General features: G+C 44.8%; 11 protein-coding genes across 11 annotated transcripts, besides 63 other annotated features; all 11 read right to left on the minus strand.

Annotated features, from left to right (window-relative positions):
• Window positions 1-2,611: part of a sequence feature (areas merged during assembly that could not be assigned to a particular haplotype. This can correspond to areas where the two haplotypes were merged or to regions with more than two copies in the genome that were merged during assembly.) that runs on past the window's edge.
• Window positions 171-419, minus strand: Tc00.1047053511725.174 (small nuclear ribonucleoprotein Sm-G, putative; the record flags this gene model as incomplete). Its single annotated transcript, XM_813647.1, has 1 exon — window positions 171-419. The coding sequence occupies one exon, from the start codon at window positions 417-419 to the stop codon at window positions 171-173; it is 249 nt and encodes an 82-aa protein (XP_818740.1).
• Window positions 544-658: a sequence feature (A-rich).
• Window positions 823-847: a microsatellite.
• Window positions 926-993: a sequence feature (CT-rich).
• Window positions 1,206-3,017, minus strand: Tc00.1047053511725.180 (dynein, putative; the record flags this gene model as incomplete). The annotated part of the gene is made up of 1 exon (XM_813636.1): window positions 1,206-3,017. The coding sequence occupies one exon, from the start codon at window positions 3,015-3,017 to the stop codon at window positions 1,206-1,208; it is 1,812 nt and encodes a 603-aa protein (XP_818729.1).
• Window positions 2,612-3,244: a sequence feature (areas merged during assembly that could not be assigned to a particular haplotype. This can correspond to areas where the two haplotypes were merged or to regions with more than two copies in the genome that were merged during assembly.).
• Window positions 3,050-3,086: a microsatellite.
• Window positions 3,234-3,255: a sequence feature (AT_rich).
• Window positions 3,245-5,690: a sequence feature (areas merged during assembly that could not be assigned to a particular haplotype. This can correspond to areas where the two haplotypes were merged or to regions with more than two copies in the genome that were merged during assembly.).
• Window positions 3,378-3,956, minus strand: Tc00.1047053511725.190 (vacuolar sorting protein, putative; the record flags this gene model as incomplete). The annotated part of the gene is made up of 1 exon (XM_813637.1): window positions 3,378-3,956. One exon carries the CDS (start codon window positions 3,954-3,956, stop codon window positions 3,378-3,380), a length of 579 nt encoding a protein of 192 aa, XP_818730.1.
• Window positions 4,146-4,167: a sequence feature (AT_rich).
• Window positions 4,382-6,082, minus strand: Tc00.1047053511725.200 (hypothetical protein, conserved; the record flags this gene model as incomplete). The annotated part of the gene is made up of 1 exon (XM_813638.1): window positions 4,382-6,082. One exon carries the CDS (start codon window positions 6,080-6,082, stop codon window positions 4,382-4,384), a length of 1,701 nt encoding a protein of 566 aa, XP_818731.1.
• Window positions 5,691-5,825: a sequence feature (areas merged during assembly that could not be assigned to a particular haplotype. This can correspond to areas where the two haplotypes were merged or to regions with more than two copies in the genome that were merged during assembly.).
• Window positions 5,826-7,408: a sequence feature (areas merged during assembly that could not be assigned to a particular haplotype. This can correspond to areas where the two haplotypes were merged or to regions with more than two copies in the genome that were merged during assembly.).
• Window positions 6,144-6,180: a microsatellite.
• Window positions 6,250-6,272: a sequence feature (AT_rich).
• Window positions 6,273-6,294: a microsatellite.
• Tc00.1047053511725.210 (hypothetical protein, conserved) lies at window positions 6,320-6,937 on the minus strand (the record flags this gene model as incomplete). The annotated part of the gene is made up of 1 exon (XM_813639.1): window positions 6,320-6,937. The coding sequence occupies one exon, from the start codon at window positions 6,935-6,937 to the stop codon at window positions 6,320-6,322; it is 618 nt and encodes a 205-aa protein (XP_818732.1).
• Window positions 7,053-7,082: a microsatellite.
• Window positions 7,184-7,204: a microsatellite.
• Window positions 7,322-7,341: a microsatellite.
• Window positions 7,409-8,067: a sequence feature (areas merged during assembly that could not be assigned to a particular haplotype. This can correspond to areas where the two haplotypes were merged or to regions with more than two copies in the genome that were merged during assembly.).
• Tc00.1047053511725.230 (protein kinase, putative) lies at window positions 7,602-9,809 on the minus strand (the record flags this gene model as incomplete). The annotated part of the gene is made up of 1 exon (XM_813640.1): window positions 7,602-9,809. One exon carries the CDS (start codon window positions 9,807-9,809, stop codon window positions 7,602-7,604), a length of 2,208 nt encoding a protein of 735 aa, XP_818733.1.
• Window positions 8,068-11,893: a sequence feature (areas merged during assembly that could not be assigned to a particular haplotype. This can correspond to areas where the two haplotypes were merged or to regions with more than two copies in the genome that were merged during assembly.).
• Window positions 9,902-9,929: a microsatellite.
• Window positions 10,226-11,290, minus strand: Tc00.1047053511725.240 (hypothetical protein, conserved; the record flags this gene model as incomplete). Its single annotated transcript, XM_813641.1, has 1 exon — window positions 10,226-11,290. One exon carries the CDS (start codon window positions 11,288-11,290, stop codon window positions 10,226-10,228), a length of 1,065 nt encoding a protein of 354 aa, XP_818734.1.
• Window positions 11,376-11,405: a microsatellite.
• Window positions 11,851-11,871: a sequence feature (AT_rich).
• Window positions 11,894-12,114: a sequence feature (areas merged during assembly that could not be assigned to a particular haplotype. This can correspond to areas where the two haplotypes were merged or to regions with more than two copies in the genome that were merged during assembly.).
• Window positions 12,115-13,366: a sequence feature (areas merged during assembly that could not be assigned to a particular haplotype. This can correspond to areas where the two haplotypes were merged or to regions with more than two copies in the genome that were merged during assembly.).
• Window positions 12,133-12,153: a microsatellite.
• On the minus strand, window positions 12,167-13,783 carry Tc00.1047053511725.250 (chaperonin containing T-complex protein, putative; the record flags this gene model as incomplete). The annotated part of the gene is made up of 1 exon (XM_813642.1): window positions 12,167-13,783. One exon carries the CDS (start codon window positions 13,781-13,783, stop codon window positions 12,167-12,169), a length of 1,617 nt encoding a protein of 538 aa, XP_818735.1.
• Window positions 13,367-13,442: a sequence feature (areas merged during assembly that could not be assigned to a particular haplotype. This can correspond to areas where the two haplotypes were merged or to regions with more than two copies in the genome that were merged during assembly.).
• Window positions 13,443-18,943: a sequence feature (areas merged during assembly that could not be assigned to a particular haplotype. This can correspond to areas where the two haplotypes were merged or to regions with more than two copies in the genome that were merged during assembly.).
• Tc00.1047053511725.270 (hypothetical protein, conserved) lies at window positions 14,089-17,079 on the minus strand (the record flags this gene model as incomplete). The annotated part of the gene is made up of 1 exon (XM_813643.1): window positions 14,089-17,079. The coding sequence occupies one exon, from the start codon at window positions 17,077-17,079 to the stop codon at window positions 14,089-14,091; it is 2,991 nt and encodes a 996-aa protein (XP_818736.1).
• Window positions 17,180-17,205: a microsatellite.
• Window positions 17,442-18,722, minus strand: Tc00.1047053511725.280 (hypothetical protein, conserved; the record flags this gene model as incomplete). The annotated part of the gene is made up of 1 exon (XM_813644.1): window positions 17,442-18,722. One exon carries the CDS (start codon window positions 18,720-18,722, stop codon window positions 17,442-17,444), a length of 1,281 nt encoding a protein of 426 aa, XP_818737.1.
• Window positions 18,768-18,788: a microsatellite.
• Window positions 18,923-18,963: a sequence feature (A-rich).
• Window positions 18,944-25,430: a sequence feature (heterozygous, Esmeraldo-like haplotype).
• Window positions 19,064-19,130: a sequence feature (A-rich).
• Window positions 19,257-19,295: a microsatellite.
• Window positions 19,480-19,574: a microsatellite.
• Window positions 19,612-19,645: a microsatellite.
• Window positions 20,114-20,156: a microsatellite.
• Window positions 20,290-20,322: a microsatellite.
• Window positions 20,403-20,427: a microsatellite.
• Window positions 20,684-20,714: a microsatellite.
• Window positions 21,032-21,103: a microsatellite.
• Window positions 21,104-21,135: a microsatellite.
• Window positions 21,321-21,363: a sequence feature (A-rich).
• Window positions 21,459-21,493: a sequence feature (AT_rich).
• Window positions 21,510-21,550: a microsatellite.
• Window positions 21,597-21,617: a microsatellite.
• Window positions 21,661-21,689: a microsatellite.
• Window positions 21,905-21,948: a microsatellite.
• Window positions 22,149-22,208: a sequence feature (A-rich).
• Window positions 22,266-22,328: a sequence feature (A-rich).
• Window positions 22,466-22,495: a microsatellite.
• Window positions 22,528-22,552: a microsatellite.
• Window positions 22,673-22,708: a sequence feature (AT_rich).
• Window positions 22,745-22,780: a sequence feature (AT_rich).
• Window positions 22,815-22,852: a microsatellite.
• Window positions 23,178-23,209: a microsatellite.
• Window positions 23,278-23,305: a microsatellite.
• Window positions 23,379-23,405: a microsatellite.
• Window positions 23,484-23,564: a sequence feature (A-rich).
• Window positions 23,673-23,740: a sequence feature (A-rich).
• Window positions 23,831-23,979: a sequence feature (T-rich).
• Window positions 24,110-24,133: a microsatellite.
• Window positions 24,134-24,156: a microsatellite.
• Window positions 24,363-24,408: a microsatellite.
• Window positions 24,495-25,394, minus strand: Tc00.1047053511725.300 (hypothetical protein, conserved; the record flags this gene model as incomplete). The annotated part of the gene is made up of 1 exon (XM_813645.1): window positions 24,495-25,394. The coding sequence occupies one exon, from the start codon at window positions 25,392-25,394 to the stop codon at window positions 24,495-24,497; it is 900 nt and encodes a 299-aa protein (XP_818738.1).

Raw genomic sequence — 25,430 nt, forward strand, 5'->3', positions numbered from 1 at the left:
CATTCCCATGACGGCTCTTTGTGTCTCGCCACAGCCTCTCGAAGTGAATGAGTATTTGTGCTTCCCTTTTCCCTCGATATCGCACACATCTTCTTTGTTGTTTTTTGTTGCTGTTTGTGTGCTTGTCACGTTCTCTCATTCATTTATTAACAGGCAATACACCTCGTTCATTATGCCTCCAACCCTACAATTTCTACAATGGCGGTTCCACGGATAACTGTTGTGCCCAGAGCCACCTTCTCCATATTTTCTTCATTGTTGAAGGAAGGTCTTTCATCCGTGGCGTCAAAGAGAACAACACCCAGAAAATTATCAACGCCACGCAACTCACCGGAGATGGAACGACCGCCTTGAAGCTTCACCACCACCCGCTTCTCCATGAAGTGATTCAGATTGGGAGGGCTTCTCTTTGGAGGCATCCTTCTCTCGTATAAAAATGTACGTGTCTGTGTGTGAGTTTTACCTGTTTTCGTCTGCTACTGCTGCCGCTCCTACCGTTACTGTGTCTCCAACCGCTTCTCTCGCAGACAGTACTGAAACGTGAAAAAAAAAAAAAAAAAAAAAAAAAGAAGAATTGACGAAAAACAGCCAAAAAACGGCAACAAGAACGACAAAACCCCAAAAAAACAGGAAGAAAAAAAAAGAAAAAAAAAAAAAAGGAGTTCACATTAGAGCGACATTTACATTGTGAGGGGCTTTAGAGGAGTTAATAGATGAAATACAAAAAGATAGTGAAAGGAAAGAACGACCACAATACCTTTCAACTTCACACAAGATGTCGCAATGGGACTCTTTCTTCATCCACCATCTCTTCCCCCCTCCCACACACACACACACTCACACACACTCTCTCTCTCCCCCTCTATGAGAATTAATAGAAAAATAGGTATATACAGCTGTGCCCCGCGGCTTCCTCCCTGAGTATTTCTTCCCCTTTACTTTCTTCTTTTCTCCTTCGTTCTTCACGTATTTCTTTTTCTTGTTTTTGCTCTTGTATTTTGATCCCCAGAGGACAGCAACGCCATACTCTTCCCTCCTCCATCTGGTTTCCTTCTCTTACTTGGAGATAAAAAAGAAGGAAAGGAGCGTTCTCCTCGTGAAAAAAATGAGTAAAGACAAGTGAAAGGGCAAAGCGTGTTGTGGTAGCCGTTGGCAACATTTTACATATCTGGGGAGAGAGGGCAGAGGAAGAGCGTTGGTCCGCCCTATTTCTCATCATCAACATCAATTCCATCTCCAACTTCTTCTAGTAGCTTGCGCCGCTGAACCTCCAACTCTTCTTGCAGGCGTAAATCCCGATCCCTTTCTTCGTTTATAGAAGCGCTGTACTCCTGCTCAATCTTTTCCAGTTGTTCATCCAGGTCTTCCATTTCTTTTGTGACAGCCTGTACGTGTGTGCTACGGCGTTGGCGTTGCTTCGCCACCGCACGCTTTTCCTTCACAGCGCGATCTAAATTCTTGTCACGAATGCTTTGGTTTTCAAGCATTTGACCGATAGCAGCCTTTTCGTCCGCCATGATAGTGTGCAGCGAGGGTGACAGCTCCATGAGTGTAACGTTACCATCAATGCCACCGGCGGCAATGTGTTTTCCCTCCACTGTTGGTTTGGCGGTGTGCAAGGCATAATCAGAGACTTGAACGCTCAAGGCCGGGGTAGACTGACGCAGCATCAAGTCCCAGATGTCCAGATAACCGTCCATGCGAGTGGTGAAAAACACACCGGGGCGCACAGGATGCCAGGCACCGCTCGTAATATATGAAGTGTGATAGAAGGTGCTAAACAATGGCGTGAATTTGAAGTCCTCAAACCACATCCGTGCAGTCCAGTCACCCACAGAGAGGAAATACTTTGAAAAATAAGGATGGCGTTGCACGGAGTAAACTGGACCATGATGTGCATTAAACGTATTAGGCCCAATCTTTTCTGCCTGTGTCTTACCCTTACGATTACAGGAGAGAATAGTACCCTGTTCCGTTCCAATCATGTACTTTGAAGGACCACCAACTTGTGGATCGTAGTCCAAACAAAGTCCGCCCAATATCCCCTTCGATCCCCCCTCGTTGCTTTTTGGCAGAAGTGTTAGAGAGTCCTCTGGGAGCTTGTGCAACTCAACTGGCTTGTCAGGGAGACGGCAGTCCCATACATACACCTCGCCGTCTGTAGATACAGAAAGCAATTCACCGGATTTACTCTGTAGCCATTTGACCGACCATACAGGATCCTTATGACTCTCTTCAATAAGAGAACGGGCGGCAGGCCGTGTGGGCTGACGTGTATCCCAGTACTGTACAACGCCATTCCAACTTCCTCCAGCGATGATATGTGGATCCTTCAAGTAATGTTCAATGCTGCACAATGGTGAAGGGGTCACCAGCGTCTCAACTGGTGTGTTAGGATTCATAACATCCCACACGTAAGAGTTTGTATTCATCGTCGGGGTGCTGCTTTGGAAACGCAGTCGACAGTACGCCACGGCAAATTTCCGTCCGTCGTTTTGCCATGAAATCGCTGCGGCCGTTCGCTTCTCCGTGTTGGGGTCTTTAAAGACGGAGACAATCTTTGCAGATGCGGGTCCCAACGACTCATCTTCCGGGGGCGCACCCTCCGCAAAGTAGGAACCGTAAATATCGATTGCGTTGTTCTGCTTGATGTACTTGTCGGTACACTGCTGGACAAGGCGACGACATGATGACAAGTAACTCTCCTCGCGTTCAACCTTTTTGCAGTATTTCATCTTTTCTTCAAATTCCGTGGGGTCGACAACATGCGGCCATCCACCCTCAACGTGGGACTGCGCGCGATGGCGTAATTTAATGCGTTCCGTGTTGGTACTTGACTCGGACAACGACGGCACGTTTTGAATCTCCGTCTCGCAGGGGTCGAGTTTTGTGTAATAATTCTTCACCGTACGGTTCGGTGGGATGTCGCTGAGAATCTCACCCTCATTGGCGTGAAACTCCGGCATGCGCCCAAACTCCCTGCGGGGACGTGAGTAGCTGTACGACACGTCCGTCATTGTCTCTCTGGGTGGCAGCAAAGTGACGACAAAATAATAATATAATAATAATAATAATAATAATAATAAATTCCGAGACACGGACTTCCCTTTTGCTTTTTTGTTCTGCGTGTGCCTACAACTCCGCCGCTTGTACGCCTACTCCCTTTTCCTACAGATGGTGGTGGCCCGGCCTTCAAGGCAGACTGCGGTATCCACTGTACAAGAGACACGGAGAAAATAATAATAAAAAAAAAAAGAGAGAGAGTCCGATAGAAGGGCAAACACAAAAAGAGAACACGTAACGTGGCACCACCTCCCGTGTCCCCACCCTCTTCACCGCCCACCCACGTTCAGCACAGCACTGTACACAACTCCCCTCTACTCCTTCGTCCACACTTTCCTCTTAATTGTGAAGTTCTCACCACCGGCAGCACCTTCCCTCCGTGTGTACACATAGGAGAAGGAAGTCACTGTTTTCTCTTTGATATCCAGTAGCACAAAGGTGGGAGTCACATCTAAATGTGCGGGAGTAAATGCCCCTGTAATAGAGCCGGGGTTAATAAAGAGATGACCGTCAAACTCAAAAGTTTTGCAGTGATGCGTGGCACCTGAAACGAGAACATCCACATCCAACTTGCGCTGCAAAATAGCCAATGAATCCCTGTCACCACAAGGCACCACCTGGTGTCCATGGACGAGGCCAATCTTTAAATCCTCCACCGTGATCACGTGTATTTCCTTCAATTGGGTGTGGCTCCATTGGTCAAACTCCCCCTTGGCACAATACACCTCTGGAGCGACGGTTCGAAAGTAGTCATACATCTCGCGACAACCGACATTGCCCGTTATCAGCACGATGTTGATACGTCCTGGGGAGAACATTTGTGTAAATTCCTCCGGTATGGCTGCAGCACGCTGTGGGATGTGAAGGTCGCCGACGACAAGCACCAACACCATTTTCGCTACCCAATTGAACTTTCTCTTATCCCCTTTCCCTCCCACACCCTGCTCGAAAGCGATGGCAAAAATAACTCTAGCAACAATACCAATGGTAACTGCGGCCCGTTCTTGCTTCTGCACGAAGTATCCGATATTTTCTATAATATTTTTATGCTAGTGTGCAGAAAAATACGCCACACAAAGCACAATATTTTATTTATTTATTAAACTGGAGGAAAAATTCACCCTCACTGGCGAGCCCTGCCACCTACAGAGGCATAGACACAAACACACATATTAAAGAAAAAAAAAAAAAAAAAACGTCAGCAAAGGCTACCGTAATCAAGCAGAAAATACGGCTAGGAAAAGGCGGATATCGTTCACACTCACTCACTCACACCATGTATCGCACAAGATACTCTTTTGCCTTCTTCAATGCTCCCTCATTTCGTCATATCTCTCAGCCTCAGTTGTGTTTGACATGCACGAAGATCAGACTGCAGTTGCGACAAAACAACATCGGGAACCGGCGCCCCAAGTCTTGCTTGCATGATCAGCGCCATGGCTATAAATAAGGACACAAAAAGGCCTATGATTAGACGCCGCCGCCGTCCAATCAAAAACATGAAACCTCGAAATGTGCGGTTTTGATCCAACCAGCCGCCAGACTTGACGCCGCCCCACGGAGTCCTTCCAACGTCGTGGTGCATTGACGGAACAACACCATCAACAATTTGCTTCCCATTACGCACATTGCCTCTACCGCAACCACTCACACTTTCCGCGGAACCGTGGGCCGTAACGTTCGGCAATGAGTTCATATTCAAAAAGGCACGATGCACTTCACCACAAGATGAGGGAAAACTTGCTTGCAAGCGCAGTCTCCTCTTCTCTTCATTGGCGCTCACCAGCTCTCTTCCCTGTCTTTGTAGCTGCTGCTGCATACACTCCAGTTGTTCCATCAACTCTCTGTTACGACCCTTTTCCAAGCGGCACTCATCTTGCGTCATCATCATATCTAGCCGCAACTGTTCCAACTGCGCGTCCACGTCTGCAAGCTGTTGCTCCAATTGGGTATTGCGCTCGCGAAGAAAATGTACATCCTCATACAGCGCATTCAATGCTTCCTCACGTGCATTACTCTCGGCCCGGGACTCCTCCAGCCGCTTGAGGAGTTCTTCGACAGCGTTGGATGTTGGATCCAAACTTAAATTAACTTTCACGTCTCCATCCCTTCTCTTCATTGCGACCGGCGCGGTCGATTCACACGACGATTCCATCGTATTGATCTTTACAAACTCGGTAGAATCTAAAAAGCTCGACAACGCGCCGCCGTTACCTGCATCCTCTCCTTTTTGCGAGGCCACAAGCTCTCGTTCCATCTTTCGTGTCGGCTGAAGCTGCGCTTCCCTCTCACCCCTTGTGTCCTCCCATGCAACCCCATGGACACGACGCTGCAGCTCCATTTCGGACATCGCCTCCGATTGGCGACGCAACTCCACCTCAAGCTGCTCCACGTAATCCTGCAGAGTAGAATCCTCTTTGAACGGGGAATTCTCCGAGTTCTTGCCCAAAGCGGCAATTGGCCCACCTTCACTCAATGTGCCTTGAGTGCCTTGTGAAGCCCGCAGCTTCTGTGCCTCTAGCTTATACTTATCTCGCTCCTCCGCGTACTTGCAAAGAAGTTCCTTCAGCGTTGCGGTCTGTTCCTGTAGGGAGCTCAGGTACGTTATATCATGACTGAGGCTGTCGGTCCCATGTTTGACGTTACGCCTATTCCCATTGCCGTCTAACGTCACGGATTGGCCTTTGCTCTCTGCGTTAAACCGCTCCTTTAAAAGTACCTCAATTGTTTTCCGGTCAAATTGATGCACCAGAAGCCAAGTTTTCCGTGACGTTATGAACCGCTGTCGCAAAGCGGCCAGCTCAAACTCAATTTTGCAGCTTTCACTTTGAAGTGCTTCCCACCTCTCCGAGGCTCTCCGGACGCGAGACAAGGCGTGTCGAAGACGGCGCTGAAGTTCACCCCTGTCCGTTGGCATGTTGTGCAACTCCTCCTCCTCCTCCTCCAGTACGCCCAATGAATCAATGTCATCGTCGTTCACATCGGCCACAGTCTGAAGTCGACGCAAAAGGCTTTCCATCTTTTCCCGTGTCACGCATATAGACGTATGTATTCTTCTTCGTCCTCAGCAGCGTTGCCGTAAGAAACAAAAAAAAAAAAAAAAGAAAAACCAAAAAATACACAAATAAATCAAATAAACAACAGGAAAACTCTGCAAGGAACATCAAAAACAAAAACAAAAATAGGAAATAAAAAAAATATATATATATATAATAATAATAATAATAATAACAGTTGATAATTTAAAAAAGGCGGTCTAATCCTGCTTTATTAGCAATTCAAGCGCGGCAGGATCCACTCCCTGTACAGCCTCAAGCGTCCCCAAATTGCGTACGACGTGACAGCTGATGTCTTCGTCTTCCACAACGAATGCACCGGCCGTGTTCATGCACACGCCTCTCGCAAGGACACGATTTATGACATCGTCATTATAGGCGGAAAAATATGTAACTGTTTCCTTCTCTCCCACTTTTATCTTTCCACTGTCAATTATGTAAACAACGTAGGCAGCAACCGTCCGCACACTACTGTTCGAGTACGAAGCAATAAACTTTTTGGCTTCCTCCACAGACGTGGGCTTTTCACGAATTTCACCATCCTTTACCACCACCTGATCAAAGGTTACCACCACACCGTGCTTTGGTGCAGGATGCATGTCCTTTAACTTTTCCAAAACGGCCTGCAACTTGGCACGTGCGATAACTTTCGTCAGATCAAAGGGGTCAGTAGAACGCCACTCCTTCTCGTCAATTTCCGGTGAAATTGTGATGAATTCCTTATACGCACCAGTAAAGTGTTCCACCAAAATGTCAGCTCGTCGTCGGGAACTCGTACCAATGACCATCACCGGGCCATTTGAATGGGACGCAGACATTCTCAAAAGTTTCTTATCCCACCGCAACTCCTTTTCTGTTCTCGTTGTTGTTGTTGTTCACCGCCTAAATGTCTGCTCCACCACCCACCGCGAAAGTCCACGTCAGTACCCTCCCCCACCACCACCACCACCACCACCACCACCAGAAAAATTTAATTCCACTGTGTCTCTGTGCATGCACGTCGGAGAGGGGAAGGAGAGAAAAATAAATAAACAAAGAAAAAAGGGTAGATCAGTGGCCCACAGAAAAAAAAAAAAAAAAAAAAACACGTTGGCCAGAATGTTTCTTCTGGCGTCAAAAAAAGAGGGTGGGCAGAAACAGCAACAAAAAACCACAGAAAAAGAAAAAAAAATCGATTTGTGTAAAGGATTAAATAAACGCCGAAAAAAAAAAAAAAAAAAAATTATTTAACAAAAAGAGTGCCCAGAAAGTCATTCACTCAGAAGCCAAGACACACCTGATCCACAGCCATTACCAGCTTGCAAGGAAACAGTAACCGTAATAACAAATATGTAGAAAGGGAAATATGATAGCAAAAAAAAAGAAAAAAAAAAACGGCAGCAAAAAAAAAGGAGGTTAAGATTACTCCCTTCTTTTTTTTTTTTTTTTCTACTTTGCGTTGGTTTCGCCTTCATTCTGGAAAGGGAAAAAGGGAAGAAGAAGTTAACTCAAAAGTGGAAATTTCTCAGTGTCGTGAAACTGCGGGGCGACACTAAGAAAACCGGTAAACGACTTCCAGCGTGTCCAACTCTGCTTTTGGTACCTGTCATGAGCCTTTTTGCCGGTGCTCAGTAAGATCTGCTTCTCTAGAAGCTCGCGCTGCTGGCGACGTTGGAATGTTTCCGATTCGTTCTTTAGACGTTCCATAAATGAATTCAGTTTTTCACGGGGTACCCCACTGTACCGAAGAATGAAAGGGTGCTGCAACAACATGTTCACCGTCCAACGCTGCGATGGATCCCTTACGAGGCAACGCACAATGAAGTCATAAAATGCGGAAGACCATGCGAGAGGCTTCACCATTCGGGACAGTTTCAAGTTATTCACATAGTTCCAATAATCAGACTTGAAGGACGAGCATGGGTTCACACCGTTGCTTAGCTCCAATAGCATGATGCCCAGAGACCATACATCGGCAGCGGGGGTGAATTCAACTAACAACATTTCATCTTCTATTTCGGCGAAAGCCAATTCATTCTGCAGGCGTTCAGGGGCCTTGTACAGTTTAGAGCCCAAATCCACCCCTGTTCTTCTCACCAGTTGTGTATTTGGATCCATCTGACACCCACACCCAAAGTCTGCAATCTTAAAACACCTTTTATTAAAATCAAGTAGTACATTTGCTGGCTTTAAATCACAATGGACAATGGAGTACTCCTCATGTAATTCCCGAAGCCCTTTTAATACGTCAGACGCTAAAATGGACAAAATAATTTCAGGTGCGGGAGTCTGACGATCAATACTCAACTCCCAGTCCTCTGGAACGTTGTAAGAACTTCGCCCTGTCAGATGCATGCATGATGCAGATTGCTGTTTTAACAGTTTTTCAGTTTGTTTTTGAACCAGAGCTGATCCAGCAAGATGTTTTCGAAAAGTGGACTGTGTCATTTTCATCATTTCATGAACAGGAAACCGTGAAAGCATCTTCTGAGCATCTTCTACACTAAAACTCATTAGCTCCATCAACACATACAAATGTTGACGCTCGTTGTCAAGGGTAGCAACAGCATTAAAAACCTGCATCAAGTGCCTTGGAGGCTCCCGAGACCTCTGAAGGCGAATCATGTTAAGTTCCTTTACAAGACCTCGTTTTCTACCTTGTCGTTCTACGGCATTCGTAGCCTCTGTCACCTCCTTCACGTCAATACGCTTCAATGCATAGAGTTTTTCGTCAAGCATAACGCGGTGTACAGTTCCTTGTGAGCCCCTGCCAATGAAGTCTAGTTTTTGCACCGCATCCAAATCCAACGAACTGTTCGTGCGACCAACATCCTCTGCAGAGAATGTTCGATTCAGTGTTTTTTTACTGTTGCGGGTAACTTTACCCGCCGTTTTTATATCACTAATTCCGGGCGAGAAGGTCTCTGTCGCAACGGAGGTGGTTGGGGAAAGCGAAGATTCCCCCGTTGGTGCCAGCGTAGTCTTTGCGGAGTCCGACGGCAATAGTGTATTCGACGATGACTTCTCCTCGAGCTCCGCGACTGCGCCACAGGGCAAAAATCCATGGACCTTCACAAAAGAGTCTTTGTAAGAAAATTTTCTCCTTAAACCATCCGCCGGCAAATCAACTCGATTTTCAAAAAGTGCGGCGTATCCCTGCGGTATTCCCGGCTGTTTCACCACCGCCTCACACCTCTGTGCCTCTGATGTGACGAGCGCTGGAATGGCACTCACTGCCGAATGTGTGACCGCGAACGGAGGCCGTGCAGCTGCGGAGAGTACAACAGATGACGCACAAGAAGGGCATGCGTCGTTGCCCTCGCCCTCAATGCCGCGAATGGCCGCTTCAACCGAGTCGACAGCGCTCGTCTGAATAGGATGGGGAGATTTTTTTGTTAATTTGGTTGTTGCTATGCCCTCGGCCTCTTTCCTATGAAGAAGTGATGCCACCTCCTCCTTCTGCGTCGTCGTCTTTCCCTCGGTGAACATCGAAACTCCATCCATCAGCACGAAAAGATTCGTATTATTGACATGGAAGAACCGAGCGGGGAAAAGCGGACCATTCGTCGTGACAACAGGGGATGTATTCGAATCATCCACATTTATGCAAAGCTCGTTCTTATGCTGCACCTGCATCTCATCAGATATCTCAGGAGGAGGTAACGCAAGGGCAAACCCCGCCGGTGGTGCTCGTGTTCTTCTTGTCCGCATTGTCGCCCCTCGTTACGTAAAAAAAAAAAAAAAAAAGACTTGCCGCGAGCCAAGTCCCTCGCTACTGAGACTAAAAATTCGCACCAAAGTGCAAAAAAAAAAAAAAAAAAAAAAAAAAAACGGGGGGATTCCTCGGCGTATGAGAAGAAATGCAGTACGACAGATCAAAAGGGAAAGAGGAAAATTAACCAAACATACACAGAGAGAAATAAACACACACACACACAAAAAAAGCATTAAAACCAGAGGGATGTAAAGAGAATACACCACGAGCCATACTTATATTGCTAATAGGACACACATAACTTGAATGAGGCGTAGATGCGGAGGAAAAATGGCTTTCTTAAAGGACGGTAAAGGCAGCGTGGGCAAAAACGCATAAATATGATACGAGGCAAAACCTTTATTTCCTCGGCTCAATCGTCATCTTCCTCCACGACGGATTCCTTTGTAAAGGTCGAACGCTCATCCAGTGCTGGTGGATTTCGCACACCAAAGTACCGCTCATGGGGTTCCGCCATTCGGTCCTCACTTGAACTCAAGGCCTTCGCTCGGGCTGCCAGAATTTCCTCCGCGTATGCGGTTCGTCGGGCTAAGCCGGCGGTGTACCACGGCGGCAGCGCGACCGTGACCGCCGATGCGGAGGAGGAAACTGCGGCACCCTCCCCGCCCTTTCTCGCGTGAGACGACCCCCTTTCTGCAACATTATCACCGTTGTGCGTGGGGTAATTTTCGAGGCCTCCTTTCCCCCCCGTTTTGTTGCCATTGCTCGTTATGACATCATCGTTGCCAGAGTCGATCGAACCATACATTAGACCCCTGAAATTCTTCCTCTGGAAGTGTTCTTGCTGAGACTCTTGTAATAAAAGCTCGCGCTTCCAACTAGCAATAGCGGCTTCCCGCAGGGGCTGTTCATGGACGTCCCAGCGCTCAATAAAACTCATAACGCTGGGACGAACACACGTGGATACATTCAAAAACAGCTCACACTCTGCGAGAACCGCCGCAAGAGTCCATCCCTGATATCGCCGCATGCATCCTATGACAACGCTGGTTTGAATATCCCCCGTAGGGCACGTAAAAAGCACAGGTTGAAAATCGGTTTCAAAAGCAAAATTAAGAGCGTGACGGACGTCAGACTCGGCAAAGTCACCTTTTGTCCATGAATATTCATTCATCCACTCCGTCAAATCCGCTGTGCAGACAACACAAATGGAATCGGTGGTGCTTGTTTCCCTCTTAAACGTCGGGTTACCCTCAGAGTTTCCTGTGGCACGTGTCGTTGTTTCTGTGCTTGCAAGGGCACGCGCAACAGACGCTGGTAGCAGCTCAATAGATAGCAACACGACTGTCTTGATACCAATATGCTTAAGGTAGGGCACACTGGCAAGTGTCGGGTAGGCGCTGCGGTATACGCCGGCCTCAACCATGGCAAAATTAGGTGGTGGTGTCCATGCCTGGTGACCCGCGCGACTGTACATGCAGCACCCGCTTCTGCCACACCCCTCTGTTTTCTTTTAATTTCAACGGGTGAAGAAAGGCATTATATTTTTGATGAGAGCAATCAAAAAAAAAAAAAAAAAAAAAAAAAAAGAATGACGCCATAATAATCTGACAACTCTGCCGCCAACAAATCTACTCCGCGCAATAAGAGAACGACATTTCGCTACAGCCATCGTTCCATTCCTCATTGCAATCAAAAATCGTGGGAGAAGATATATATATATATATATGGGAATTCACGAGAAGATCCAATCATTATTATCATCATACTACACGTACTCGTGCAATCAAAGCAGAAAAGGTGGTTTAAGAGAAAGTCTGCTGTCAAATCTTTTCTCCATCAAGCCGTCTTTTACCTCTTTTTTTTTTTTTTCTTGTACGCGTGTATGCATGTTTGTGTGTTTCTGTGTGTGCAATTTCTTTTCTCCGAGTCCTCTTTTCCACTGCGTTTTTCGTTCAATTTTCTTTTTTTATTTTTAAAATTAGTTTTCATGTCATTTCCTCCCTTCTTTTTTTTTCCTTTTTCGTCTATCGCCTGAATTTAATAAAAAAATTAAAAGTCATTTCTTTTCTCTTTTCTTCTAATCGCCGCCCCCCACTGCGCTGCGGTGTTATGGATGAGGTCAGAGCTGTGCCGGCGAGGCAATCACGAGAAGGCAGCCCAGTCTCAAAGCTCCCGGTGAATAAAAGTAACTGTGGCCGTGCACGGGAGTTCTTCTCTCATCGTGGAGCCCCTCCCAAACAAAAGGTGAGAGAAAAGAAAAAGGGTAAAACGCGCTCCATCAGTATTGTTCCGCAAGCCTGCTCCGTATCTTTCCTCTTTTTTTTTTTTTTTTTTTTTCGGTCGCCAATCGCTACTGCTCCTCCTCAACGTGAGTGAGAATGACGTCATCAACCTTCAGAATCATCTTCACCACTTGTGTGGCGAGGCGTAGCTGCGAGCACTTCCCCTGCAGGGTTTCAAACACCTGCTGCTGCTTCATGTCAATTGTGCCGCAATCCATGCAGTCCACGCCGGCGTACGGATTCTTTCCTTCTACCTGCACGATGCGTGCCAGTGAAAGGGCTTTAATCGGGTCGAGACCGCTGTTGAGAGCCAAGTTGATGGGAATAGATTCCAGCGCATCCGCAAATCTCCGGATGGCGTACTGGTCGACAGTCGAAATGCTGTCGGCGTAGTTCAGCACGGCCAAAGAAGCGGCAATTTCCGCCGAACCCCCACCGTACACGACACGATTATCGCGAATCAAATTTCGAACCATGCACAACGCATCGTGAAGGGAGCGCTTTGCCTCCTCAACCATCATCTTATTCCCGCCACGAATCAAAATGGTTACTGCCCTGCTGTTCGGGCAGTCCTCAATAAATATCATGCGGTCCTTCGTGGTGCCAAAGCCAACCTCACGCACGGTGCCACAAGTTCCAAGTTTCGACCCACTTATATCTTCAAAGCGGGGAATGATACGTCCACCAGTGGCGATGGCAACCATCTCCAGTTCCACACCACCAACCCAACGCACTGCGGGGAGATCGTTGCGGAAAAGAAGATAATTTGCCTCATCATCAAACCCCCACTGACAAATGACAAGTTCGGCTCCTGCATCTTTACAGAGTTGAACTTGCTTCCGGAAGTATTCTTGCTCCTGCGCGTGGATTTCAGACATTTGTTCCGCATTAGCAATTTGAACCGTGTGCTTCGTCTTGGGCTTCGGTGGTTCAAAGGGGCAGGTTAAAATGGCAATCTTTGGGTTCTTCAACTGCTTGGGCATCTGGGGGTGGGAAAAGTCCTTGTCCAGCACAATGCCATTTACTAAGCACGTGTCCTCAAGGCAGCCCCCCACCTTTCCCTCCACCTTAATCAAATCAAGATTCACATCCCGACGCTCCATGTCCGCCACGGACAACACGGCATCCACGCAAATCTTTGCAAGACGGTCCCGCTCGCGATTCACAACCTTCGAGTTCAGTGTTGAGCGTGCGGTCTGCAGGAGATAATTGTATTCCTCACGGCTAACAGGCACCGTCTCTGAAATTTCCTCAATTCTTTTGCATGCCACCTCACAGCCCTTCTCAAATCCCTCAGAGATGCGGGAGCTGTGAATGCCCTTGTCGAGAAGCCCATTGGCCTGCTCCAAGAGTGCCCCAGCGAAGCATACAACACCCGTCGTACCATCGCCAATTTCAGAGTCCTGCGACTTGCTGAGTTCGACCATGAGTTGACCAATTTCATTGTCAATGTCCATGAGATCAACAATCGTCGCGCCATCGTTAGTGACAACAACATCATTGTCTTGCGTCACTAGAATCTTGTCCATTCCACGAGGTCCTAGACTCGTCTTCAGGACATTGGAAACACTTATAGCAGCAAGGATATTGGACTTCTGCGCCTCCACTCCAGTCAAACGCTCCTTCTGCGCCTGTTCCTTGACCAACAAAAAGGGGCGGCCGTACTCGTCAAAAGCCAAAGACATTATTCTGAACGGTGTAGTGAAACTTACTCACAAATGCACAGACACACAAAAAAAAATAAAAAATATTGTTTTTAGGTAGTAACGACAGTAACAAAAATGAATTGTACCAAAGGCTACACTCTTCGCATGACAGACCTCAATGCCGCAGCGACAAATAAAAAAGAAAAAAAGCCATTATGTGTGCGCTCCAAATATGAAGGAAAAACCCAACAGACAGACATAAAGAAAACATAAAAATTCTATGGTGCCTGCATATGTGATAAATAAGACAAAAAAAAAAAATGCCTCATTTACGAAAACATGCCTCACTTATCTTCTATAATGTATACCGCTGTGGGGTCAGACTGAGCCTCGCCCACAGCTTCTTGTTTGGTATGGTTGTGTTGGCCAACAAAACCCCTCCACATAGAAATGATTTGCCTTATGCGAGTTTCCTTATCCCCTGACACATTTTTATCGGGTGCACGACTAACAGTATAAAATCTTGTGTTCCTATCCGTCGCAAAATTAACAGCGACTGAAGTACTTCTTGAGAAGGCCCGATTTCTCTGTTGAGTTGGCAACTCTCCAGCAAACCGAGCACGAAAGAGTTCTGAAGCAGAGCTATCCTTGCAGAGAATAACACTTTCCATTGTTCTCGGTGTACCAATGACGGCGCCCAATGTCATAGTTGTTTCTGTGCCATGACTGACGTGCCCAATGCCAACCTCCGTACCAAGAACAACGCACAATTGTTGGGCGCCCGACCACGCAATGGATCCTATCGAAAAGTTTACTTGAGCCTTTCCATAACCATTTCCTGGCGTGCAAAGTATCCCAGAGCTGCATTCCCAACATAAAAGTCTGCCGTTGTTAGTCCCCGCCACAACAGCCTCTCCGTCTGGCAGCAATGTTACTGCAGGAACATACGGCCTTTGATGAAAAGAAATTTTGTGCAGCAGCTGTTGGCTGGAATCATCAAACAGGTAGGCCACTGGTAATTTGTCACACTTAACTAATACACGACCCCCATGAGATTCAACACGTGTAGCCCCATGACATTTAAACCGACGTCTTAAAGACATCTTCCAAATACGTTTACCGTCCTTTGCTTCCTCGTACAGGACACGCCATACCAACAAATTGCCGAACGCATCCACAGACCAAACACGATGGAGTTGTGAGGCGCAAACGGAGTATATAATAGCCTCCTCTTCACACGGGGTCTTGCACAAAAGTTCCCCCAAAAATGATTCTCCTCCAGGGGAAAACGCCAAATCCGTCATAAAAATAGAGGATCCAAGAAAGTTTCCTCGGCTGTCGCAAGTACTCCGAAGTAACATACTATCCAACCTCATTTCTTCCAAACTTGACGGATGCTCTTTATCGTATCTCCAGAGAAATAGATGTGGATCGTAACCGCAGGTAATAATATGACTCTGGTAGAAAATTCCATCATACACCGGGAATGTATGGGGAAGCGTGCAAATACAACTACTCTGGAGGTCTCTACTTGCATCCATGGGGGAAGATAGGAAATCGCAACGCCACACCCTCACCGTTTTATCAGAGGAGCAAGACAACAATAGTTTGTCATCGTTGCGAAAAACTAAATGATGAATGTGTCCAACATGGCCGCGAAACTCACGAATAACAGGAATCTCTGGCATCAACACATGACGCAACTGAACCACGTGTTCCATACTTGCTGTCACTCCCATTGCTAGCCAAACGGTACCGCCTGAAAAGGCCACACATGAAACCCTACCCCGAAGTTGCACCCGCTGCAAAACGTCAATGGGTGGCAAAACACGCTCTTCTTTCTCACGAAGGTATGATTTTAAAAGAGCAGCCGTATTTACCAAACTCAGCGACACATCCCTCACTCGTCGCATTGGATGGGAGAAAGGCGACAAACTATGAACTATACTTTTGGGTAGAAATTCATTAGGCACAGACATTTGATTCAGTAAATATTCCTCGTACGGAAAAATGGCTGTTTCTCCTGGATGGTGGGCATCCTTATTGACCTCCAAGGAAATAAGCATTCCAGCGGAGTACGGCACTTTGCGGTTGCGTGGGTCTCGGTACACAAAAAATATATCCGGTGGGGTGCTGGTTTTAAAGGAAAAATTTTCTGTTTTATCCGGCACACCATGATACGAGTTGGGCGATGCGGGTGATCCATCCGCTGCCACCGTCCGTATGGCATCGGCCGAAAACGAGAAGGAGCTTGGAAAGCAAAATGAAGGGAACAACTGCATCAACTTCGTAAGATATGAGGCACGCTGAGGGAATGGAAACATCTGTACGTGTAACCGGTTCCTCGTATTCAATCGCCCATGCGCATCATGCAGCCTCAAAAAACCCCAACAAATCGGGTAGAGGCCATCGCGTCGTAATGGAAATCCACAAATGTTTTCCGTGCCCATTTCCAAAACCTCTAAAAGCAACACCGCGTTAGAAGAAACATCATGAACAATATTCGACTGCACGCGCAAATTAAACCTAGCTCCCCACCATGGTGCTCGCGTGCCACGAAGGCGAAGATCAATGGGGTGCGTTAAGACAAAAGGTGCCACTCCACCGCCAATTTGGACAAGATTACTCCCAGTAACCCCATTCACAAGCCAGATTCGTACAAAAGGGTGTACAATCGAAGTATTAGGGTGAAGTGGACTCATTCCTAATATTGTCAGGGCGAGCCACGTGGCACCAGAATAAAACTCCGTTTCGGACCCCAAAGGCTCCTCGTGGGGATCATCAATCGTCAACAACGACATGTCCAAGACACCTGGTCGAGGCCTAACATTCCTCCCACTCTGACACGCCTTACTGTGTGTGTCTAAAGGATGGGGTGTGTTTACCAACGGAATGAACGTTGCCCTATGGAGTTGTGAAGCCAACGCAGCCTGTGTTGTCACTTCATCCTCCTTCCAACTCTTGGGGCGGTGCCTGGAGGGTAATTCGGCGTCAGAATCAACTTCGCTTTTTCCCGTTGCTGTCGAAATCTCTGGCAACTTCAACGGTTTGTCATCCCCCCAAAGTTTGGCCTCGTCGTGCATTGCCTTCTCCGAGTTTGCCTCGGCCATGTTGATGCCCAACTTCCCAGAGAAACTCACGGAAGTATTTTCTGTTTCATCCATCCCCAACGGGGCTACGGGCGCTGAAAAATAAATTTCATTTGACAACTTTGATGCCTCGTGATGAAGAACAAGCGCATCGGGTTTTTCCTCTAATGGTGGCAACGGCAACGGAAGTCGCCGTGCCTCCGCAATTGCGTCGGTTGAGGAGTCTGGCGAGGAATCCTCCTTCATCCCCGGCGGGGTGAGAGACACAACAGGCCGACCACCACCACAGTGCCCCTTTTGCGAGGTTCCCTCCTTATCCGGCAATAAAAAACAAATGTGAAGGCAGAAAAAAAAAAAAAAAAAAAAGAAAAAGACAGAAGTTAGACCGCGCATAATAAAGAGTAAAAGAAAAAATGTAAATACAGGCAAACAGGATACGAAACAAAACAGGTCAAAATTGCATTTCTTTTTATCCTTAAAAAGACCAAACAAAAACAAAAAATAGCACAGAGGAAAAGAGCATATACATATGTATATATGTATATATCCACACAGAGACAGACCCATACACACAGAAAAAAAAAAAAAAAAAGAGAACCTTCAAAGCATTACGATAGCATTGCCCTCAGCTGAACGCGGGCATCTGAGAGATTTCCGTCGACAACGTTGAGCACAGCCTTCACCATCTCTGAGCCCACCTCCGGGAATTCCTTTAGTAACAAATCCAAACTGTTCAACTTCGTCGGCACTTTAATGGGTTCATCTCCAACAACGGGTCTCGAGTGGACTCGCGGAGGAATACTTGGCAAGCGTTGAGCTGTTTTGGCAAAAGAGCGATTCACAGCCTCAGCCACGCGTGCAAAAAGAAACCGCGCCTCAAACTGTTTCCGACCCATGTCCGACACGCGCCGCACATACTCCTCACAAGAGAGCTGCCCAGCCTTAAGAGATCTCTCAAGGAGCTCCAGAGCATCATCCAAGGCGTGAATCTCGCTAAGAAGTTCAAGTGCATGCGTCTGTAGGTCATCCACGGGCTCAATGCATGTGGAATGGACCTCCAATTTGTCTGGAAGTTGCGTTAATCTTCCAACAAGATCTTCCACCTTATCGACTGCCGGTGAATATGCAAGCAGCTCAGTCTTTTTTTCCTCAAGTAGTCCCCGTGCCTCCCGCATAGCTCCGCCACATCGATATAGACGTTCAAATTGGTTGAGGGATTGCTCACGGGTGTCCAGGTATCCTTCTGCCTTGGAGAGTAGATGTAGCATTAATAATTCAGCTGCCCGTCGCTCAAGAGCACTTCGCTGCTCACTGGACGTGTTCGTTGAAGGACGCCGATGGCCCTGAGTTTGAGTGTTCGCCTTGTTCTGGGCCACCTGGTTTGCAGGGATAAGAGGAAATTCTATTTCAAACTGTTCTGTCAGCGCCAACAGTATCTCCAGCAACGAGTAAGGCGGGGTGGCACCACTTAATAAGGAAAGCTCTGATAAATTTACGGAGCCGTTGGATGTAACGATCCGCGATGGCTGACGTATGGACCACTTTTCGACATTCCTATATTTGTAGTTTGTGGAGTTTACGCTGCAGCATGGTGGAACAGATGGAAACCTTGGAGGAAAATAAACCTCAACAAATAGGGGAGGGAATTCCTTATTTTCCTCATGGGCTCCAGTGTTGTCATTTCGAGGAGGTGTGACGAAAAGTGGGCATTGAAGAACAAAGAGCCTCTGGTTGGCTTTCATAGAAAATGAACAACTGATATTGCCAAAGTTGCCTAAATACACCATAAAATCACTTATGTACTTGTTGATTTCCGTCGCGGCAGCCTGACTGTAGTGTTCCCGCAGACTGTCCATAGACATGCATCTGCGCAGCTCATCCTCACCCATTCCTCACAGCTGGTCCCGTGTCCCCCCTTTAAAAAAAAAAAAAAGTAATAATAATAATAATAATAAATCCACTGCCTCTTTTTGCTCCCTAATCTTGACTACCTAGCGCCGCCGCAATGGTGTATTCTAAAAGAACGAGACCCTGCCCACCCCTCGCAGGAGCACCACACAGGGCACGCACGCCAATAACACACACACACAAAAAAAAAAAAAAAAAAGAGAAGGGAAGGGAAATAAAAAAGTTAAATTGCACAGCAAACGCCCAGAAAGCCAGCGGTATATTTCACAGGCAACATGTGCAAAAACAGAGCACAAGGAACATGTCAATTGCCGGAACAGATAAAACAGGAAAAGGCAAAAAATAAAAAAAAAATAAAATAAATGTAAACAACATGAAAACAAAATAAAGGATCAAAGGAGACGCATCTCTAAATTTGAGATAATATACTGAATGGAGTTGCAAGAGTAGGCAATACGTACAAGAACACAGCGCATGTCTACCTCCATTATTTATGCTGACTCTCTTGTTTTCGTTTATTGTTATTATTATTATTAATATTATTATTATCATTAATTACTTTTCTATTCTCATGTCTTCTCTCTCTGCTCTCCTTTTGCACCTTCCAATGTGCATATTCGGACTACTCCATCCTCCGTGCCAACTGTGCACAAAAAACAAAACAAAAAACAAAACAAAAAAAATCGGCAAAAAAATAATAATGAAGTTATGTAAATACATATCGCTCTGCGTACTTGCATATATATATATAATTCATAATGCAGCCCCTGTATACATATATATACATATATACATACATGCAAACATATATATATATATATATATATATATGTTGTAACTATGAATAGAAAATAAACGATGTTCCTGTCCAAAAACAAAGCAAAAAAAAAAAAAAAAAAGAAAACAACAACAACAAAGAGAACGTAAGGGCCTCCTCCCCCCTCCCCCTTCCATCGCGCGCATAACTCAAAAAAGTAAAAAACAAACATGAATGCCTGATAGACAGACACGTAAAAAGGCCCACAGTGAGAACAACGCAGGTAGAGTAAAAATAAGGAATACGTAAGGAGGAAAAAATTTCCTTACAAGAGGGTCCAGGTGTCCGTGAAAAATAAGAAGAATGCCTTCGCTGCAACGACAAAGTGCGTCACGGAATTCCGTTAGAATCCACGAAGCACAGACACACCCTCACACCCTGACTGCTGTGATCATCCACACCTCTCTCTCCTCTATTTTACACAACTATGCAATGCACTCAAATACTCTCCGCTCGTTTTAAAATTCTCTCATCGCTTATTTCCTTAACCGGCCCGAGACTGAACCCCGCGCTTACAGAGTCATAGGCCCACATCTACAAGTATTCCAGAGACAGATATATATAGATAGATATATATATATAGATATATCGATATATACACACGTACGCTTCTCAAACGTAAGTAAAGAAATGTCAATTCCATTTGTTTGTTTGTTTGTTGGGGGGCGGTCCCTCCCTCCCTCTGCCAGCCAAAAGACGGAAATCACAAATTTTAAAAATAATATCAAACCAAAAGAAAGAAAAAAAAAAAAAAAAAAAGAAAAGCACTTAGCCCGATAAAGGGATCTTCATCAATCATAAATAATAATAAAAAAAAGATCATCCTTTGCCCTCTCACTGGGCCCACACACACACACACACACACACACCCTCTCCCCACATCCTCACGGAAAAAAAAAACCAAAAACAAAAAAAAAACAGGCATCTTCCACCTCGTAAAAAAAAAAGGAAGAATGCACCAATTCTTAGCCAAACTAAAGCCAAGATTGCAGCTCCTCACATCCTTCCAGTCCTCTTATATTTAACATTTCCTCTTCTCATTTTCCCTCGCCCCTAACCCCCTCCAGAGCCCGGCAGCACCGTTGAGGGAGGGTGACTGCCACCATATAAACCACATGACGTACGAAAATAAGATAAAAAAAAAAAAAAAAAAAAACAATGCCACTGAACGGATTTCCTCCCTTATTTGTTGTTGTTGTTGGTGGTGTATGTTCGTGCAAACCACACCCGTCTCCCCAAATGTCATTTTAATTGGCAGTTACTGTGCTCTTCGCTGCTCTCCCCTCCCCATGGGCGGCACCGCACGCTCTGCATGCGTCAGTCAGTACCATTTCCCCTTCCCAATTCCCCTCGTTCCCTCATGCCCTGACCGCCCTCATCGTCGCATCGCTACCACCCCGCAGAGAGCGTCAAAGAGGGAAATAGAGAAAAGCCACGGCAATCACACAATCACCACCACAATAACAACTCAACAAGACAAAAACAAAAACAAAAAAATGTACACACGCATTCGCACAAAATCAAAAAGACATGCAAAAGAAGATCCAAACAAAACAAACAAACAAACAAACAAACAACAACAACGACAGAACAAAAAAAAAAAAAAGAAGAATACACACAAAAAAATTTATTCAAGCACAATTAATACATCTATATGCCTTACAGATATCCAATGCCGACACACAGAAATAAAAGGAAGGAAAACACAGTGAAAATTAATCAAAAAATGGGACAGGATATTTAAAAAACACCGATAATAATTAAAGAAAAACAAAAAACACAAACATGGAAAAAAAAAAAAAAAAGGATCATTTCCTTCCCCTCCTCCAAATCGGCACCACGCATATTGCGAGCATTGCTAGTTTTAGATGGGTAACGTCATAAAAATCGTAATCCATGCATAAATAAATATGAATATAAATACATTTATTATATCATTCCATTTTGAATGTTTTTTTCTTCTTTTTTTTTCCTTTTTTCTTTCTTTTTTTTAAATTCATTATTTTCTTTCGTCCTTTCCTGTTATTTATCCTTTCCCTATATATATATATATATATATGTGCCTTCAACTTCTCTTCTCTCCCGCTCAGAATGAACCTGCGCCCCCTCCTCCTCCTCCTCCTCCCTCCTCACTATAAGTCTGCACGTGTGCAAAAATCCCTCTGTCTACCGGTGTTCGTGTGTGCTGTGAAGAACGGCGATTAAAGGCGGACTGAAAGTCCCTTTTTTTGTTCTTTTCTTTTTTTTCTTGGATGTCTTCTTCTCCAGTTTTCTTCCACACATACACACATGCTTACGCACGAAAAAACAAAAACATGTTAATCACATCATCCAATTCAAAGGGGGAAAAAAAAAAAAAAAAACAAAAAACAAACAACAACAAAAAAAAATATGTCAGTCAACATTTATATACGTGTACGATAGGCTTGTTTTGGTGTGCATATTTGTGGGACATTTGTCAGCGCTCACAGACATTTTGTTTGGGTTTTTTTGTGCGTTTATTCCATCATCCTCCCCTCTTCTCGGTTGCGACTACACACAAGTGTAACGTTTGGCTGTTGGGATTACTCGATACACACAATGTAGCGAAAAAAAATAATATAATAAAAAAAAATAATAATAATAAAAAAGCAGAAGAGAATAAAATTAATGGACGCATTCCACCCTTTCACTGTTAACGTCCACCCCCTTTCCCTTCTCCCTCCCCAAAAAGAGAAAAAACAAAAAAAAAACAAAAAAACAAAAAAACATACAAATAAAAAAAAGAAAATTGCAAGAAGGAATATATAAAGCAGCCCATTACACAAACAGACTTCAAAAAGTAACACTTCGCTCCTACACGTCACACCATCCCTACTTTAATACTACATATATACATATCGTAAAGTACATATGTAATACATATACGTGTGCGTGTGTGTGTGTGTGTGTGTGTGTTTCCTCAGGGAATTCTGTTGTAGCCACATTATTAATAATAATAATAATAATAATAATTATTATTATTATTATAATTCCTTTGTCTGTGCCTTTTAGTGTGTGTTGCCATTTTTTGATGTTTTAATATACTCTTCATTCACGTGCACACTGTCTTGTCTGTTGTTCCTGCTGTTCATCATATTTATTATATGTAATATTTACTTATTTATAATTCTTGCTGTTGCCACCATTTTTGTCATCGCCATATTCAAAATAAATAAATAATAATAATAAAATAAAAAAATACAGTCATTATTATTATCGTCACTGCAGTAAATTTTATATGTATACACATATATATACATATATATATATATAAAGAAAGATAGATAGTTATAGACATATATGTGTAGACATAGAAGGTGTCATTGCGTGGGTATCGGGCTTGACTATGGATTCCTGCCATGCGAGTACATGCAGACAATTACAACGTGCAGAGAAATAAAAAAAAAAAAATTTCTTTGCTCATCTCGCTGCGTATCATTCCTTTGGTCTACTTAACTTCGCATCCCTCATTCTCCGTCCCCACTCCCACTCCCACGCCGTCACACACATATATATAATATATGAATGTATGAATAAATAGATAATGGCACAGACACACATACACACAGAGAGAGGGAGAGAGAAGGCATGGAGCAACCACACACATACACATACACATACACATATATATTTCCCCTTTTCAGCCTGCGAGTCAATTTGCTTGCCACTTCCATGCGTTCTCGTTTCCAGCGCTCCACAAACAAAAAAAAAAAAAAAAAAAAGAAACATCGCTCTCCTTCTCTCGCTTTCAACACGCCAACTGAAACAGACACGTCAAAAAATGCAAAAAAAAAGGCAAACACACACACACACACACACACGCACATTGAAAGGAAAAGAAAATTGTTAAAAGACGCTAAAAAACTCCGTAAAAGTTGGAGATGACAAAACACGGGAATGAAGCAACAAAAATAAAGGGAAAATCAAACTAAATAAATAATAACAAAAACGACAAGAAAACAAACAAAAACAAAACAAAAAAAAAGTCGTAGCGGGTAGGCACACAGAGACACAGACAGAGTGGGAGAAAGAAATGCACACATACAACAAAGCATGGAAGAGGGGTGCGGGTCAATCACGAAAAGAATTATAAAAAAACAAAACACACACACAAAAAAAGAGGCAGAAACCACAGAAGAAAGAAACAAAGAAACAATAACATTTCAAAAAAGTACTCCACGCTTCCACAAAAAATGAAAACCTAAAGAAATGATACAAAAAAAGAGAGGAATAAAAAGAGGTCGACACAAATTTTTTTTTTCTTTTTTTGTCTTTCAAAATTCTTTTTTTCTTTTCTTTTTTATTTTTTTTTTGTCTTTTATTTTATTTTATTTTTTTTGTTTTGTTTTATTTATTTATAAATTTTTTTTTTTTTCTTAATTTTCTTCCTTTTTATTTTTCCCCGCCTTTCCTCCCGGCGAGGGCGGAAGCAAACGGCGCGGGGGAAGTGAAGAAACAACAAAGAAATGGTGAGAGGGCAACGAAGGGAGTAGCCAGAGAGACAGTGAGAGAGACAGGGAGAGGGCCAACGCAGCAGCAGCAGCAGCAGCAGCAAAAAAAAAAAAAAAAAAAAAAAAGAGCTCTCAAACAATTTGGTACTATTGATGTGTTTGTCTCCCTGCTTTTCATGTCTGTTGCCTCTCCCTCTCCACCCCCTTCGCCCCCGGTGCCAAGAATGTTTAATCCAATCGTGAACTTAACCGCCACTCTCCGCTTATTCATTCCTGACAACAGGAGATCTGCATGTTGCCACAGACGCGCATAAAGAAAAGAGATATGAATGAAAAACAAAAACAAAAACAAAAAAAAAAACAAAAACAAAAAAAAAAGGAAGGAACAGAATCCAAAGATGAAAAAGTTAAAACAAAATAAAAAGTAGGGGGAAAAAAAGTGAATCTCCTGTATTTACCCGCCTTTACACATATTGCCAGCCATTGTTTACGCTGTAGCCCTGCTGTTGTTGCGCCAGCGGCGGAGGCGGTAATGGTTGTTGCGGTATCTGTGGAATCAATGGATTTTGAGAATGAGACTGAGACGTGTACGGCGGAAGTGTGTGCAGGAACATCGCTGGGTTTCCTGCAGGCGGATGTGAAGAGCCACCCAAGTTCGACTGGGGCACAATAAACGGTGTCATTCCCCTTGTGGCCTGCGCCGCATCCCCGCAAGCACCTCGCTGATTACTGCAACGCATGCACATCACCGTGTTGTCTTGGGGAAACAAAAAAACAGGCTCCATCGCACCAATAGGCGAGAGACAAGTAGAACAGCGTGAAACTCCCTCAGGGAGTTTTGGGGGCGGCGGAACCGCGTTATAGGAAGCAACAAAATCCGACAAACTTGATGGAAAAGAAGTCCCCGAGTTGCCGAGACCGCCATTCCCAGTTCCATTGCCACCCCCATTGACTGCGGGTGCAGAAAATACCTTGCTATTTATTTGATTTGGTGGAAGGCCCTGAAATCCGTTTGGAGGAGCCCCAATAACATAATAATTGACCTGCGGGACGGGGGCAACCACCGATTGCGACAGTGTTGTGGGCAAAATATGGTTCTGCAATACACCGGGAATGTTTGGAGCGGGATTATTGTTCAAAAACGGCGTGACACCAGTGTTGTTTGAAATGGGACGAAAAGAAAGAGCCGACGTATCCATAGAATTCCACCCAGGCACAACGAAATTCATTGCCAGTGGATGAGAAGTTATGATGGAGTTAACATCATTTGTGGCAATTAAAAAATTCTCTGGGACAGCACCCACGTCTCCCTTATGTCGATTACTCGACTTCCCCCCTTTACTAGCAGAGGTGCGGCTTCGCATGTATTGTGGAGTTAATTCCTCCAGTACAAGAGCGGG

The sequence above is a fragment of the Trypanosoma cruzi genome, genomic scaffold (assembly GCF_000209065.1).
Source record: "Trypanosoma cruzi strain CL Brener 1047053517159 genomic scaffold, whole genome shotgun sequence".
Lineage (NCBI taxonomy): Eukaryota > Euglenozoa > Kinetoplastea > Trypanosomatida > Trypanosomatidae > Trypanosoma > Trypanosoma cruzi.